Source organism: Erpetoichthys calabaricus, chromosome 4 (genome assembly GCF_900747795.2).
Source record: "Erpetoichthys calabaricus chromosome 4, fErpCal1.3, whole genome shotgun sequence".
In the NCBI taxonomy this organism is placed as follows: Eukaryota; Metazoa; Chordata; class Cladistia; order Polypteriformes; family Polypteridae; genus Erpetoichthys; species Erpetoichthys calabaricus.
Genome location: NC_041397.2, coordinates 2,278,038 through 2,292,845, shown reverse-complemented (window position 1 = coordinate 2,292,845; position 14,808 = coordinate 2,278,038). Strand labels below are relative to the sequence as shown.

General features: G+C 47.1%; 1 protein-coding gene across 2 annotated transcripts in view; it reads right to left on the bottom strand.

Moving 5' to 3' along the window:
• Positions 1–3,714: 3,714 nt before the first annotated feature.
• LOC114641476 (ICOS ligand-like) overlaps positions 3,715–14,808 on the bottom strand; it is a 60,152-nt gene continuing 49,058 nt past the window's right edge. The window contains exons 3-6 of one of the 2 annotated variants that reach the window (XM_028790505.2): positions 12,184–12,477; positions 10,711–10,836; positions 7,062–7,118; positions 3,717–5,082 (exon numbers count right to left, since the gene is read on the bottom strand). In XM_028790505.2, the coding sequence (XP_028646338.2) occupies positions 5,012–5,082; positions 7,062–7,118; positions 10,711–10,836; positions 12,184–12,477 (548 nt within the window). In that variant the 3' untranslated portion in view covers positions 3,717–5,011. Of the gene's footprint in view, positions 5,083–7,061; positions 7,119–10,710; positions 10,837–12,183; positions 12,478–14,808 lie in introns of both variants that reach the window. The other variant, XM_028790506.2, reaches the window with a different exon arrangement.

Genomic DNA, 14,808 nt, shown 5'->3' with positions numbered 1-14,808 from the left:
TTTTTTGAGATTTTTGAATTTTAGTACTTTCATTATCTCTAACTTGTTCTCCCATGTGTATCACGCCAACATTTTTAAACCTCTTTACGACGTTCTACTTTGTCTTCTACTCTTTGTCTTTTATTTCCAGCCCCAGACCTGCTTAAATCTCTTGGCACAAAGTCTCATCTCATGGGACTTGAAATTTTCTCTCTGAAAAAGTCACATCTCATCCCAGGATTTTTTTTTTTTATAATAGAGAGATAAGAGCCAGCCTGGGATTATGAGAAGAAAACCCTGCCAAACCAATCTCTGTGATCTCTTTGAATGGTAGACAAATGGTTGATAGGACTGGCCAGCTTTGTTGGGCTGAATGGCCTGTTCTCGTCCAGAGTGTTCTAATGTTCTAAAAAAGCAAAGGACACAAAAGAATTGACTTCAACTTTCAAACCCTTTGACTCGGTCATCGCACACTGAAGATGAATTGTGAAACCCGAGGCTGTGGGCATCAGAGGTGACGGCAAAACCAGGAGCTCCAGTGGGTCAACCAGCAGGAGTCAAAGAGGACAGAGAAGAGGAGTGAGGCCATTGGTGGAATCCCTCAAGGGTCTGTCCTCGGACCCTCCTTACTTTTTACATTGATGACGTTGATATCAGTGTAGTTACTAAACTTGGGACATTTGCAGATGACGCTAAAATTGGAGCAATGGCAGACATTGAGGAGAAAACAAAAAGAATTCAAAACAACGTGGACGAGCTTCAAAAACAGGTGAACACCTTGAAATAGGGGTTTGAGATAGAAAAGTGCAACACGTGGGCAAATACAAGATGGGGGACACGGACATACAGGATGAGACCTCTGAGAAGGATTTAGAGGTTTATGTTGACACAATGAACTCATTATCTAAGCAATGTGGAGAAGAAATTAAATAGGCAAACAAAACGTTAGGTTAGGTTGTGAAACCAAGGGATGTTATGCTCAGACTGTAGGTGTCACTAGTGAGCTCACAGAGTGTTGTGTGCAGTTCTGATTGCTGCGATACAGGAAAGACAAAGGAGAGCCACCAGGTGCATTATGGGACTTGGGGACATGTCCTACTGTGACAGACTCAGAGAGTTAAACCTGAGCAGAGGAGACTCCATGGCAACCTCATCCAGATCTTCAAAATCCACAAAGGCATCCATAAAGGAGGTCCAGCAGAATTCCTTCAGCTTAACATTGAATCAGGTAACCGAGGACATTTAGGACTAAAGCCAGGAAGAACACGTTTAACTAAAGAGATGTGATACTCAGGAACAAACCGCTGAGTCATGGAGCTGAAGAAGGACTCTTAGCAACCTTTAGAGAAGGATCTGGAGGAGACATTCAGACAGCTTAACTATGAGCTAAACAAACAAAGTGACAAATGGAATGGATGGTCTCTTGTCTGTCTAATTTCCTACATTCTAAGGACACATCAAATCACTCAGGAAGATACTTATTTTCCTAGACCCCCAGTATGAGGAGCCCCTTCAGTAAAAAAACGGAGACAACAGAGCTGCTCCAAGAAGAACCAAAAATGAGGTCATTTCTACCGTCAGCCGTCAGGCCATACAAGGTGTCACCTCTTGGCCAAGGTGGGCTTCTCTCTGAGTGCTGATGGTACTGAGCTACTCCAGGAGACATCTAAACATCTATCTATTATATAGTGCCTTTCATCTATCTATCTATCTATCTATTATATAGTGCCTTTCATCTATCTATCTATCTATCTATCTATCTATCTATCTATCTATTATATAACAAGAGATGAGTGAGGGTGGCACGGCAGGTGACAATATCCCTAAGGGAGGTGCACATGAGCCACATGGTCTGTGTGTGTGTATAGCCGTGTGTGTATTCCCACCTGAGCTAGGTGGAGTGGTGGCACTGAGGCTAGGGATCTGCACTGGTAATTGGAAGGTTGCAGGTTCGAATCCCAGAAATGCCAATAGGGACTCTGCTCTGTTGAGCCCTTGAGCAAAGCCATTAACCTGCAATTGCTGAGTGCTTTGAGTAATGAGAAAAGCGCTATATAAATGCAAAGAATTATTATTGAGTTCCCATTTCAGTCAAATAAAAGCCAAAAGTGGTGCCCGCTGACTGCCCTGCCCGGCTCACCTTCTTGTGGGAGAAAAGCAAACGGCGGGCAGGCTGCCAAAGTCACTTAAGTAGGACCGTGGCGCTCTGCTGCCCCCTGCTGTTTCGTTACAGAACTGCAGGTGTGTCTCTCTTTTCGCTTTAATTTTAGTACTAGGGTGTTGTACCTTGTTAGCCATTATGAATGTATTGAAAAGCCAAGCAAAATGACACCTTTTATTAGCTAACTAAAAACATTACAATATGCAATTTTTCCTTGTGGATAAACATAACAGCTTGTCGTTTTTCAGATGTTTTTTGTACGTGAGATTCATTCATTCAGTCAGCTGATTTACTCCTTCATCATGTATTTGATCTATGCACTCTCATTCATCCATTCACTCACTCATTCATGTCCTCATGCTCACATGCAAGTCCCAGAGCCAGTGTTACCTTTGCCAACAAACACCATCGCTGGGCCCCCTTACTGACACACACACAGACACACACGTCCTCCCCTGGTCACTCACCAGTCACCCCAATGCACCTGTTTGTGGACTGAAAGATGAGACAGGAGCACCCGGACAAACCCCTCAGACACTCAGCTCTCGCTGCATCAGGCTTTTCTTTTCTTTTCTATTCGGCCTTTGCATTGTCACAAGGTGCCATACACTTCATGAAACTCAATACACTCCCACCCAAGGAGGGCCACTCATGTCACATTATGGTTACCACTCATCCACATTCCATAACCAGTCTGAACGCAGTGCTCCTCCAAAACTGCAGCCCCCTTAACTTCACCTTCACTGAAGACTTCCAGTGTCATCAAGTCAATCCTCGCTTTGCTGAAGCCTTCCTCCAACCTGAGACTTGAAGACAGCTGGCCACTCACTGGCACAGTGGAGCAGGCATATGGCCAGGCTGGCACAGGGGGCACAAACATACTAAGGTGGCTCAGAGAATGTGGTCTCGGGTTCATCCTGGTGGTCAGGAGATGAAACAACAAGGCTTTACATTGAAGATGACGGACCTCCTTGGTAGGGACCTGACATACGAGTGACAGCTCGTCACCTGAAACAAGAAAATAAAGGAAGGGAAAAACTCTGAGCCTCGGGGACAGGAAGAGGCCATCAGAATGAGAGAAAACTCCGGAAACCAATTTAGAGGGGAGTGGGAACAGGTGGGGAGTTCATCAAGGCACCGTATGACAGATAGTCAAATGGAAATAGTAATCTATAATAAAAAGACAGATGGAAAAGGCACTATATGATAGATAGATAGATAGATAGATAGATAGATAGATAGATAGATAGATAGATGTGAAAGGCACTATATGATAGATAGATAGATAGATAGATAGATAGATAGATAGATAGATAGATAGATAGATAGATGTGAAAGACACTATATAGTAGACAGATAGACTTTATGAGAGGCGCAGTGTCATGCATAGATACAGTAGATAGGTGGGAAAGTCATTATATATCAAAGAATTAAAGGTGCTATATAATAGATTAATGGAAAAGATGTTATATTAAAAATTGATTAATTAGCAAATCGCGATATGTATGAAATATGAAAGGCAGTATTTATCAAAGATAAATACAGTAGGTAGACAGATGTGAAAGGCACTATATGATATACATAGATTCAACAAATAGATGAAAAATGCAGGATATCATACCCATGAAAGGCACTATAGAATACATTAATAAAAAGACGCGATATCAAAGACAGATTAATGAGCAAAGCACTCTTTATTATAGACACACATGAATGACGCTATCAGTATAAAAAGACGCTATAAAAGAGTATCGGAGCACTTTTTAGCACAAATGACGGCGACTCATATTAGGTCGTGTCTTTTCATTACAGTGTAATTTTTTTCACACACATCCATCTATTATGTTCTCTCACACACACACACACGCACAGAGTCCAATGTTCTCTTTTACATTTTACGAAATGTCCTTTTCAGCAGGCTGTGTTCTGCTTGTGTCCCCGATGGCAGGTCCATTCCTGAGCTGATGTCCACAAGTTTCTGAGGTAGATGTCCATAGATGTTCTTTAAGCCAACGCAGGACACGATTCACGCCCCCCACCCTCAAACAATGATAACAATAAAAAATTGCATACTGAATAAGTTAAAGTGCAAATAATTTAACATCAATGACAATTTTGCAGCAAATTTTAATACTTGTGTTCGTGTCCCCTTGTTAACTTTGACTTGTGCTGGGCTGGCCGAAGGGGGTCCTCCGTTAATTGCATCTCTTTTAGTCTTGAAAACCCTCCAATACACCCACCCTGCCCAAACCCCCCCAAAAAGCTCCTCTCCCAATGCATCCCAACAGCTCAGAGTCACTAACTGCCATCGCCAAGTCAGTTTTTCCTGATCCCAATATTTTTGTTTCCTTAAATGAAAAGTTCAACATGAGGGGGAAGCGCAAGTCGTGTCCGCCGGCTGCGTCACTCCACCCGAAAGGCTGCTGCAGCAGCGCCATCTGCTGGTGAAATGTGAGACCTCGCTCGCCAAGCATTAATCAAATAAATTGTTCTTCACTGAAAGCCGAGTGAATTCCAAAATGCAGGGTGAAGTTAAGTCTGAAGGAAGTCCAGAGCTGTAACAGTGAGCTCAGAGGAACGTCAGAGCGGATGGTTAAATAACGAGTCTGTTAGGAATTGCCCAGTGTTGGTCTTCTCCTGTCCTCCAACAGCAATGCAGGCTTTCACAAGCGAGAAAAGAACGGAGGAGCAGACAGCAAAAGGACGGTGCGTGAGCTGATCAGGCCCACCTGGGCTTTCAGGTGTGGATCCAAACGAGGACGGCGCGCTTCGAAAACTGCCGGCTTCAGTCCGCGGCCACGCGCGGGGCTCCTCGCAGTAATTCATTGTGCATGAGAGCAGCGCCACCTGCAGGCGGCGGGACCCTCGCGCTTATGTCTCCATCTCTTTGTTTAACATGACGACAGTCTCCTGGGTTTGGGGGTGACCTCCAGTGCCGTTCTCTGAAAAGAATTAATAAATTAATTAATTATTAGATAGATAGATAGATAGATAGATAGATAGATAGATAGATAGATAGATAGATAGATAGATAGATAGATATGAAAGGCACTATATAATAGACAGAGGCTCCAAATGTGCTTATGCAGCTTTCCACACAAAAGTCGCAATTTATAATAGCAAACTGGGACATGGCGACACCTTTGGTCAAGTACAGAAATGCACCCAAATCAGCCGACCGACGAGTCACATGTACTGTATATCAATTCATTTTTCCAGTTCATTATTATAATGTGTGTTGAGGTGACAAACGTGTTACTCTTCAAAAGTGACGTTTGTGATGTTCAGACTCCGTGTTGCTTCTCTTTAAAGATGGCCAATGCTGAGTTTTTATTTTTGTTGTTCTGTTTAAATGAATCAGGATGACCTGAATTCAGAGCCCTTTAATTACGCCATTGTAAGCATCCTTTTTCTTGCATTCTCCCTGTGTTGTACCAGTAAGTTATTACTTTAGTGCCTCTGTGTTAAGTGGCTTACAACTTAAAGGCGGAGAGAAAAGAAGTCCAGTGTACGCCACGCAGAGCCACGCAGTCCCCTTCAGTTATTTTATAACCTGGGACTTGACGTTAGAAAATTAGTCTACAGCTTGAGAAAGGAAGAAGTGCGGAGGAACTTAAAAGATCAAACCGTCCAATCAGAGTCATTCGTCATCAAGACGAGACAGCCAATCAGCTGTGTGCAATGTCACATGACCCAAAACCCCACGTGTTCATTTTAACATATTGTAAATGTGACTTGTCTGAGTGACCAATAGAGATGACGACAGAATGGCAGCAGAGGAAGTGACGTCAGAGATGGAGAGACGTGAGCTCATCTCATCCTGACATCGGAGAATGTAATTTATAAATAACGCCAATCGCTAAACTAAAAGCTCCTCAGGACAACATCCACCTCTGATGTTTCTGATTTTCCGTCAGCTTTTCTAAGACTGTTCATACCCCGACTTTGCTGTCTCTTTTATTTTCTGTTTTATTTTCTTCTGTTTGGTCGTGTTATACATTAGTAAATTCCTCATTGCTTTCATATTTCTATACCTTGTCATTTATGTGGAGTGACTGGCATAATAAGATGGCACTTAATGTGGGGAGGATTGCTGCTTTCTTGCCCTCTGGCTTTATCAGGGCTGTGGCTTCACTCCTCCATAATTCGAACAACTGCGTTAGAAGTGAGACGTTGTTTGGTTGGTAAGTGGCACAAAGCCAAAGTCACAAGGCTTGTGACACACCCACATGTTTGTGACAGCGAGTTCCTCTGTAGCGAATCTTATGTGAGTGACAATTGGCACCACTCGAGACTTTCTCTGGACAGGATCGCTGTGTGTGTGTGTGTGTGTGTCTGTCTGTGTGTTAATCATCAATGGTGTGAGTCGACCAAACTAAATAACAAACCTGGTAAGTCTCCCAAATTCCACGATAATACAGATGTGTAGCAGCACGTCGTGAACTGCTGGTGTGCCCCCCCCCCCCCCCCCCCCAACAGGCAAACTAAAGAGAAACTCCAAACCAAAACGAGACGAGCTGCGATTAGACCACCTGGACCCTCATCTTGCTCTGCTCTTCACTGTTCCTCTTACCACCGGACTGTGCCATCTTCTCCTGATGCTGGCACTATCTCAGGTGTGCTGACACTGCCCCCTTGTGGCCACTGTTATATTTTTGTACATTTCCAGTAGTTTTGCCAGCTCCCCATTTTGGGCCACACTGGCTGAAGTCAGCAGGTAGTATTAAGGGGGCCTGGCTGAGTCTAAAGGGGGGGGGGGGGTCTCCCTCCCTTGTTTTTGCCTTGACGAGGACTCCACCTCATTAACGAATGTGGACATCCGACTGCGATGTGACAACAGTCCAAACACGGCAAATGAGACGCGCTCTAAATGTATTCATTTGTGATCAAATATGTCGTAATATTTTGGGGATCCACTCACCCTGAGGACATGTCATGTGGTCCAACAGCAGCTCCGCTGGGGGGTCCCTCCGGCATTCTAAGAAATATTAAAGCACAGGAACAAGTTTAGCAGGACGCCCCTCGTTTCAAACGCGTCAATCCGTCATCATCAGACCTGCTTATCCAGCTCAGGGTCTCTCTCCCAGCAGCACTTGGGAACAAGGTGGTCAGCGGCCCAGTGCCAGTCCACCAACCAGAGGTGTGCACGGGCTGACCTGGGCTACAGGGGCCATGAAAAACTATTCAGCGGTGGTCCGCCATTAGTCACATGCACACCGTCCTCAGTGAGTGAACAGCAGGTGGTCCCGCTATCGGGACAGCCTGTGTAATTGTAATGAAGTGAAAGCAGAAGGAGGCAGAGAGGGTTCTGCTCCAGGAAAGCGGGAAGCCTCTTCAAGGTCAGTAACATGTGGAGCCGATCCTGGCAGTGTCAAGTCGGATGGTCACAGACGACTTCAGCACGTTTACGGGCGCGGCGGGTGGTCTGGCCTTGAACTCTTTTACAGGCTGCATCTGACCACATCTGACCTCAGCGCTGGACTTACAGGTTTGACCATTAGGGACACCAAACTGAGTTCAGTGAACAGAACAGTAAATTCCTGCTATCCAGGGACTCCATTCCTGTGGATTCGCTTATCGGCTTCTGTAAAAGTGTAAGCCATTTTAGTGTCAGGCACAGGAGACAACAATCGAGCAGCAGCACAAACATAAACTGAAGGGTCCTTAGATATCCGAGACCACCACACACTATGGACCAGTGTGCGTCTACCTGGCGCCGTGAGGTGTGGCTAAGCTGTTGAACGCCATTAATGATGAAGACTGCGGCCTGCAATTGTTTCCAGCGAACAAGAAATTCTCCCTAAACTCGCACTAATGATGGTGGTGATGGGCGACTTGGGGACGAGTCTTTCTCTTCGAGCGACTCTTCGGTGAGCCATGCGTGTCCTGCGTGATTTTGCTGGCACTGGCAGATGTTTAAAATTCATGAGCAAGAACTGCCCAAAACTCGAGTCTCGACTGATTTCACTTCTGACTCTTTGAGTATCGATATCATGCCACCGATGATCATCTCCTTCATCATACAACGCATTTCTATTAGAACAAACTGTGCTACCCATCTAAGAAATCTAAGTAATCAACGTTGTGGCGGGCGACTGGAGTTCTTACCCTGCTGGGACACCCTGAGTGTGGAAGGCCCGGGGCAGAGCGTATTTTCAGGACAGTTTCTCCCCCGGGCCAACAGAGGGCAGAACCCCTTGGTTTCCAGTGGGGCCATGGGAGCTGAAACCTGTTGGAACCTGTGGCCACCACCAGGGGGCGCCTGGAAGTGTGCCCGGAAGTAGCTCGTTGGTCACCTGGTGTCCTACTGGGTGCCCTATCAAAAGGGGCCGGTCTCCACCAGTCATCGGCTAGAGTCGGGAGGAGGAGAAGGATGAAGCCTGAGGAGGACTGGAGGGAGAAGGACTGGCGGCAAGAAGGGAATGGGCGTTGGTGTTTTGCCCCGTGTATTGTGCTGTGGAGAGCAATTGTGAAAGGCTCCCCATTTGTAAATAAACTGTGTTGTGTGTGGCAAATTGGTTTCCTGCCTGTCTGTGTCCGGGTTGGCTTCATAACCTCATTAATGTTTGCAGCGCACCATCTGTTGAAATGTATTTGTAGTAATTAAATTCATTTTATTTGTCATTCCAACAGATGGCGCGTCACAATCATTTTTAGTAAAAAATGCATTCCAACAAATGTTTCTGATGCACCATTTGTTGGAATAACAAATGCACTGCATATGTCTCTGTTATATGCCATGTGGTATGGGATTCATAAAAGCAGTGTTAATGTTTGACGTGCACCACCTGTTGGAATGACAGAGGTATAGTAACCTGACGGACAGACAGATACACAGACACTTACCCTTTTATTAAGGTGAATGTATTGATTGTTTCGTACAATTCACTAGCGGTGTTGTTTTAAACTGAATATATGTTGTGGCGGTCGGCTGGGGGTTGACGCCTGGAAGGACCTGGAGAGGGACTATGCCTACCCCGGACCATGAGAGGGCGGCCTTCCTGGTTTGCATGGGGGCCACGGGAGCTCTGAGCATGGAAGCTCAACCCTGTAGGGGCCCGTGGCCACCGCCCGGGGGCGCTCGGAGGAGTGAGGAGCCCTGGATGTCAGCACTTCCGCCACATCACGAAGGAATACCAGGGACACCCAGGGTGCTTCTGGGTGATCATGCGGCTCTTCCGCCACACCAGGAAGTGCTGCAGGAAGATCGTCAGAGGGCACCTGGAGCACATCCGGGTGGATATAAAAGAGGCCGCCTTTCTCCAGGCAGTAGCCGGAGTCGGAAGGAAGAGGACAAAGCTCAGGAAAGAGGAAGAGAGGCGATGAAGAAAGGAAGGTCTATTGGAAGGCCCGGACTTTAAGGGTGTTTGGTGCAGGGGCATTGTGTGCTGTGCGGGACTTTATTGAGGACAAGACTGTAAATAAATACGTGTGTGTTGGAACTATCGGTGTTTGCCTGTTTGTGTCCGGGCTGAATCTCCACAATGTATAAGCAAAATGAAAACTAAAAGGTTTACATTCCTTTGTATGTTCATCCAATCAGTCACACCAAACCTTATAAAAATGTTATTCTAACTTCTAATAATTATTGGATTTCTCCTTTAGCTAGCACACTCTGTTCCTTGGCCTGTTCCTTGACTGCTCCGGCATGAGTCCTTCTCTAATTCCTTTGTGGTTGAGCACAATCATTACCCGAGAACGAGTCGCGTAATTCTCACTCACTTGTGATTATTTTAATGGTGTCTCTGAAGTGTCTTGTAACTGAAACAGGACACTGTCATATGATTTATCAGCGTGTTAAATATGTAATTAATTATACATACACATTTATATACAATAATTTATGAATTACGTCATGCATGTGCTCTTCAGGCTCATCAGAGGTAAGCACTACCACCTCACAACACCGGGGGGCGCTGTCACTGAGAATTTGCCCCTCCATTCTGGTCTTTCTCAGGACTTAAATTCAGTGCCATTGGTAAGCCATCTTAGCCCCCTCAGTGAATCCCCTCAGCCTTCCAGCTCCAAGGGGGGCCTTCCCTGTCTTTCCATCTGTCTCACCACTCGCTACGATTACACACAGTGGACCACAAGCAGCTTAAGGTAGCTTACGTATGGAGGAGTCTGACCCAGCAGACCTGTCCCTTCTCCATTCAGTCACACTGCCTAACAAGGACGTTCTTCAGTCTCATATCCATCCATCCATTTACCAACCCGCTGAATCCAAACACAGGGTTACGGGGGTCTGCTGGAGCCAATCCCAGCCAACACAGGGCACAAGGCAGGAACCAATCCCAGGCAGGGTGCCAACCCACCACAGGACACACACACCAAGCACACATTAGGGACAATTTAGAATCGCCAATCCACCTAACCTGCATGTCTTTGGACTGTGGGAGGAAACCCACACAGACACGGGGAGAACATGCAAACTCCACGCACGGAAGACCCGGGAAGCGAACCCAGACGGGTCTCCTAACTGTGAAGCAACAGCGCTGCCCACTGCGCCACCGTGCCGCCCTCAGTCTCATATTCTGCTCGAAATATAAAAAGGTCTGCCGAGTACTTACCTTTCTTGGGAAGGCACTTGCACTTCACCACCAATCCCAGAATTGTCAGTAGGACAACTGCCCCAAAAAGGGAGGCCACCAGCACCTTGAGGAAGGGGCCTGGCTGTGGACCAGAGGGGCGCAAACCTGAAATGAAGAAGAAATGTGAGTTGGAGTCCCGGTTTGGTTGGACAGTAAAACTGTAACCTGCTCCATTAAGTTCAGGACATGGCGGCCATGCCAGTATTACCAGGTGAAAGGCAGGCATCAGTCTTGTATCGGGTGCCAGTCCGCACACACTAACAAACCGCTATCCTGACATCCCATGTTCTTGGGAACAGCTGGAGGAAAACACACTGGCATTAGGAGAAAATGCCACCTCCACACAAGGACCAGGCACGGGATTCCAACCCAGGGTGGTGACTCCATGACACAGCAGCACTAACCGCTGTGCCACCCAGTCACCCTATCAAAACTGATTGTGTTTTAACCAGAATTTAACAAACCGCCTCCTTGTGACCCAGTTACATAAAACTGAATCCCCCCTGAAGCCCCTGCTCAGTCACTAAACTCCCATTCGTAGGTCACAGAATGCCAAGGTCTTCAGGCTGCAGTCAGCTCTGTGGTGCCCCCTCTGCAGCTCCAGAGTCTCGGGTTCTAATCCCAGCCCAGTCACTGTCTGTGTGTTGCTTGCATGTTCTCTCTGTGTCTGGGTGGGGTTTAAAATTCAATTAAATTTGCTTTGTTTCCCCCCTAAAAAATGCCAATTAAATAGCCACCCTAATCATCACCAGTATGAGTGACTGTGCCCACTGATTGACTGGGATTCCTTTCAGGTTTGGGTTGTGCCCTGTCTATGAGGTCCACAACACTGAATTAGACAGGAGTTGGATGGACTGCAATCACAGTGAAGCAGAATAGAAGTGCAGCCCCAAAGTCCCGGGTTCAAATCCCATGCTGGCCACAGTCTGTGTGCTGTTGGCAAGTTCTCTTTGTGCCCACGTGGTGCTCCACATTTCCTGTCAAATCTCAAAGATGCCCACATTAACTGGAGTCTCTAAAGTGGCACACTTTGAATGAGTGAGTGTGCCCTGAGACAGGCTGGCATCTCATCCAGCATTTGTTCCTGCTGTCCCTCTGACACTGTCAGACGAGGCTGCAGCTCACGTTGATTCTACTGTGCATTAGAATAAGAAATGGATGAATAATAACAACAGGGGAATCTCACAAGAAGGTGTTCCTCTTAAAAGCCCAACCAGCTGACCAGACCCATCCAGCCCACCGTTTTCTGTTCCCGTATTCTGTTGGCACCAGAGTGCCCGAGCTTACCAATGAATGGGAGGCAGAAAGCTGAAGAGTGCAATACCTCGGTCAGCCACAAGAGGCCAGCAGAGGTTTAATAACTGTGTGGACTGAAGGAGGAAGCCCACATGAACACGGAGAGCATGAGGGGGGTCCGGGACTCAGCCCGGTGTTATGTTACAGTTGACTTACTCCACTCGGGGGACGTCAGGTTTTCTCCAAGAAGGGGATTTTCGACGGTGCAGCTGATGCTCTCATCGGTGTCATTCAAAGTGATGTAACTGGTGACGTTGTACAGTCTGGTGTCGGGGTCTTGTGTGATCACCGTGCCAGTTGCCTCTGGATGCTCCACTGTGCTCCCATTCCTCACATTCCAATACACGTTTGGTTTTGGGTAGCCACTGTGAGACTTGCAGCTTGCATTCCTGGAGGCCTGGTTATTGACCCACAGTTCATCAACCGAAATCACGGGATCAATGAAACTTGCTGAAGAAGAAAAATAAAAGGATGAATCAATCAATCAATCAATCAATCAATGGGAAGATACCATCACTAAACAATCTGCATGGGAATACATGCTGGGATCTGTGGAGGCCTTTGTGCCAGTCCTCTAAACCCAGGAGGCAATCCCTAACTGAACAAAAGTGAGCACATGGAGGGAGGATCACAGGGAGAACCACAAAGCACAAAGCAAAGGGAGCATAACAAAGCCCCGTCTATCTGGTGCCCACCTATTAACCAATATCATGTGCTATCCTCTCATGCCCTTCTCTTCCTCCTGCCACTCTCTTTCCAACTCTGCACTTATAATGCCAACTGAGGGTCACTTCCAGCCAAGACACAGAGTCACCTCTGGGCTCAGCAGCTTCCACCAGACTAGAACTCCCTCTACTGGCCCCTGGTGTCCCTGCACCCCTCGGCCTCCTGATGCCCTTAAAATGGCTGTCCCAGACATCCCCTCTAACAAATGCCAACATGTCCTCCTGTGGTGAGACAAGTTTGGGCAGGGGGTGTTTTGTTAACTGATTTGAATGTTTTTTTAACACAACCCGCCGGCTTAACTCACACTGGGGTGAGATGCGCACGTGAATGCAATGTGGTAATTAACGGGCACCAGCAGTTGAGGGGTTCTGAGATAAAAGGGGTCAAGTCAGCGCAGGTCGGTCTTGTGATACAAGAAGTACGAAGTTTAGGTTTGAGAGAAGTGACTGCATGACATAGAGGCACTCGAGAGAGATGAGGACGGGATGGGTGGCACCGGCCATCCTGAGTTGTTAAACTCAGCAGGACCAGGGGTTGTTGTGGAGGTTCTCTGGCATGACGGGCTGTGGAGCAGACAAGATGGGCAGAGGCCAGAGGGTCATGACGTGGCTTCATTCATGGGAAGGGCAAGGATCCCCCGGGAGCTGTGGAGAGCGACTGAGGTGGCAGCTGTGGGGGCTGCAGGTACAGGATGAGGGGGCAGTTTGGGTCTGCGTGGTGGACCGGGATGCAGCAGGCCATGAAGTTGTCATTCCCAATGTCCTGATGTGGAAGGTAAAACAGAGAAAACTCTCAGCCTCTCAACCTGCCTGATTTTTAAACATGTATTTAATGGAATTTATTTATTTATTTGCACCTGAGGACCCCAAGGACTTTATTGAATTGATTGAATGCTCTGTTTATTGCACTCCGATTCTCGTTGTTTTAATAAGCTGTGCACTTTCTGAACTAAAAGTCTTGCTTGTTTATTCACTTGCCCAGGCCCGTCTCCGTCGTGAGTCTCCATGTCCCGGGACTGAAGGTTGTGCCCATGGCAGGAATTCTCACATCTTAGTCTTCCTTCTCTCTTCATCCAAAGGGGGCTTTGGGGTCTCAGGGACAGTCATGCATTTTCCACCCTAGGCATACATTTTAGCACCCTGGCCTGTGACAGAGGGCATAGTGCCCTGAAATAGCAATTGTGTTACTACACTAGTATGCCATATGAGCCTCTTTATCTGCTACCCTGTACCATCCTGTTGCTTCTCTCACCCCTGGAAACCCTGCCAGCTGTGTTGCCTCTCACAATAGACAGCACATGTCTGTGAGAAGGGCTGAATGGCCAGGGCGGGTACAGCGGGCATCACAGAATGCCACAAAGGAGAAAATGAGTCCAAACTGAGGAGCGATTTTGCCAGAAATGTCCTTTATGTTCTCCAGGACACTTTGGGTTTGGGGTGTTAGGACCCTTAATGTATTTATGCAGGCGCCCCGGAGCCATGATTTCACCCTTCAGTTTGTGGGACACCAGATGCCACTAGGTGGAGCTCTAGTCTGGTTCTAAAGGAGACAAACCCTCATCCCAGAAGTAATTGTGAGGGGACTGAGGTGCTATGGGTGGGCAGCCCTTCTAGTCAAGAGCTGAGTCAGAAGGAGTGCCAGGCCTAATGGGTGTCGCAGAGAGGCTAAATGGAGGACCTTTGTGGAGAGAAAGTGCATTTCAGGATCAAGAGCTCTTTAGGTAGGTCCAGACAGGCAATGAGTGTCAGACCCAACTTTTTTCTTTTCATGGTTGTGAGACATCAGACCACCCGGTAGCACTTGTCACAGGGCAGGAGCTGAGACCCCATGAGATGCCAGTTCATCTCAGGGCACCATCAAACACTCACACGCAGCTTACACCAACATGGAAGTGATGAGCTGATACTTGAACCTAAGTCACTGCACAGCGCCAACCACCATGTCACTCCAAACAATACAATAAAGAGAGCAGATTATCGGTCAATGGCGTATAGAGATTTGTGAAGATCACAGATGACTAATCAGACCACTTTACGTCACCACTAGGAGGCAGGG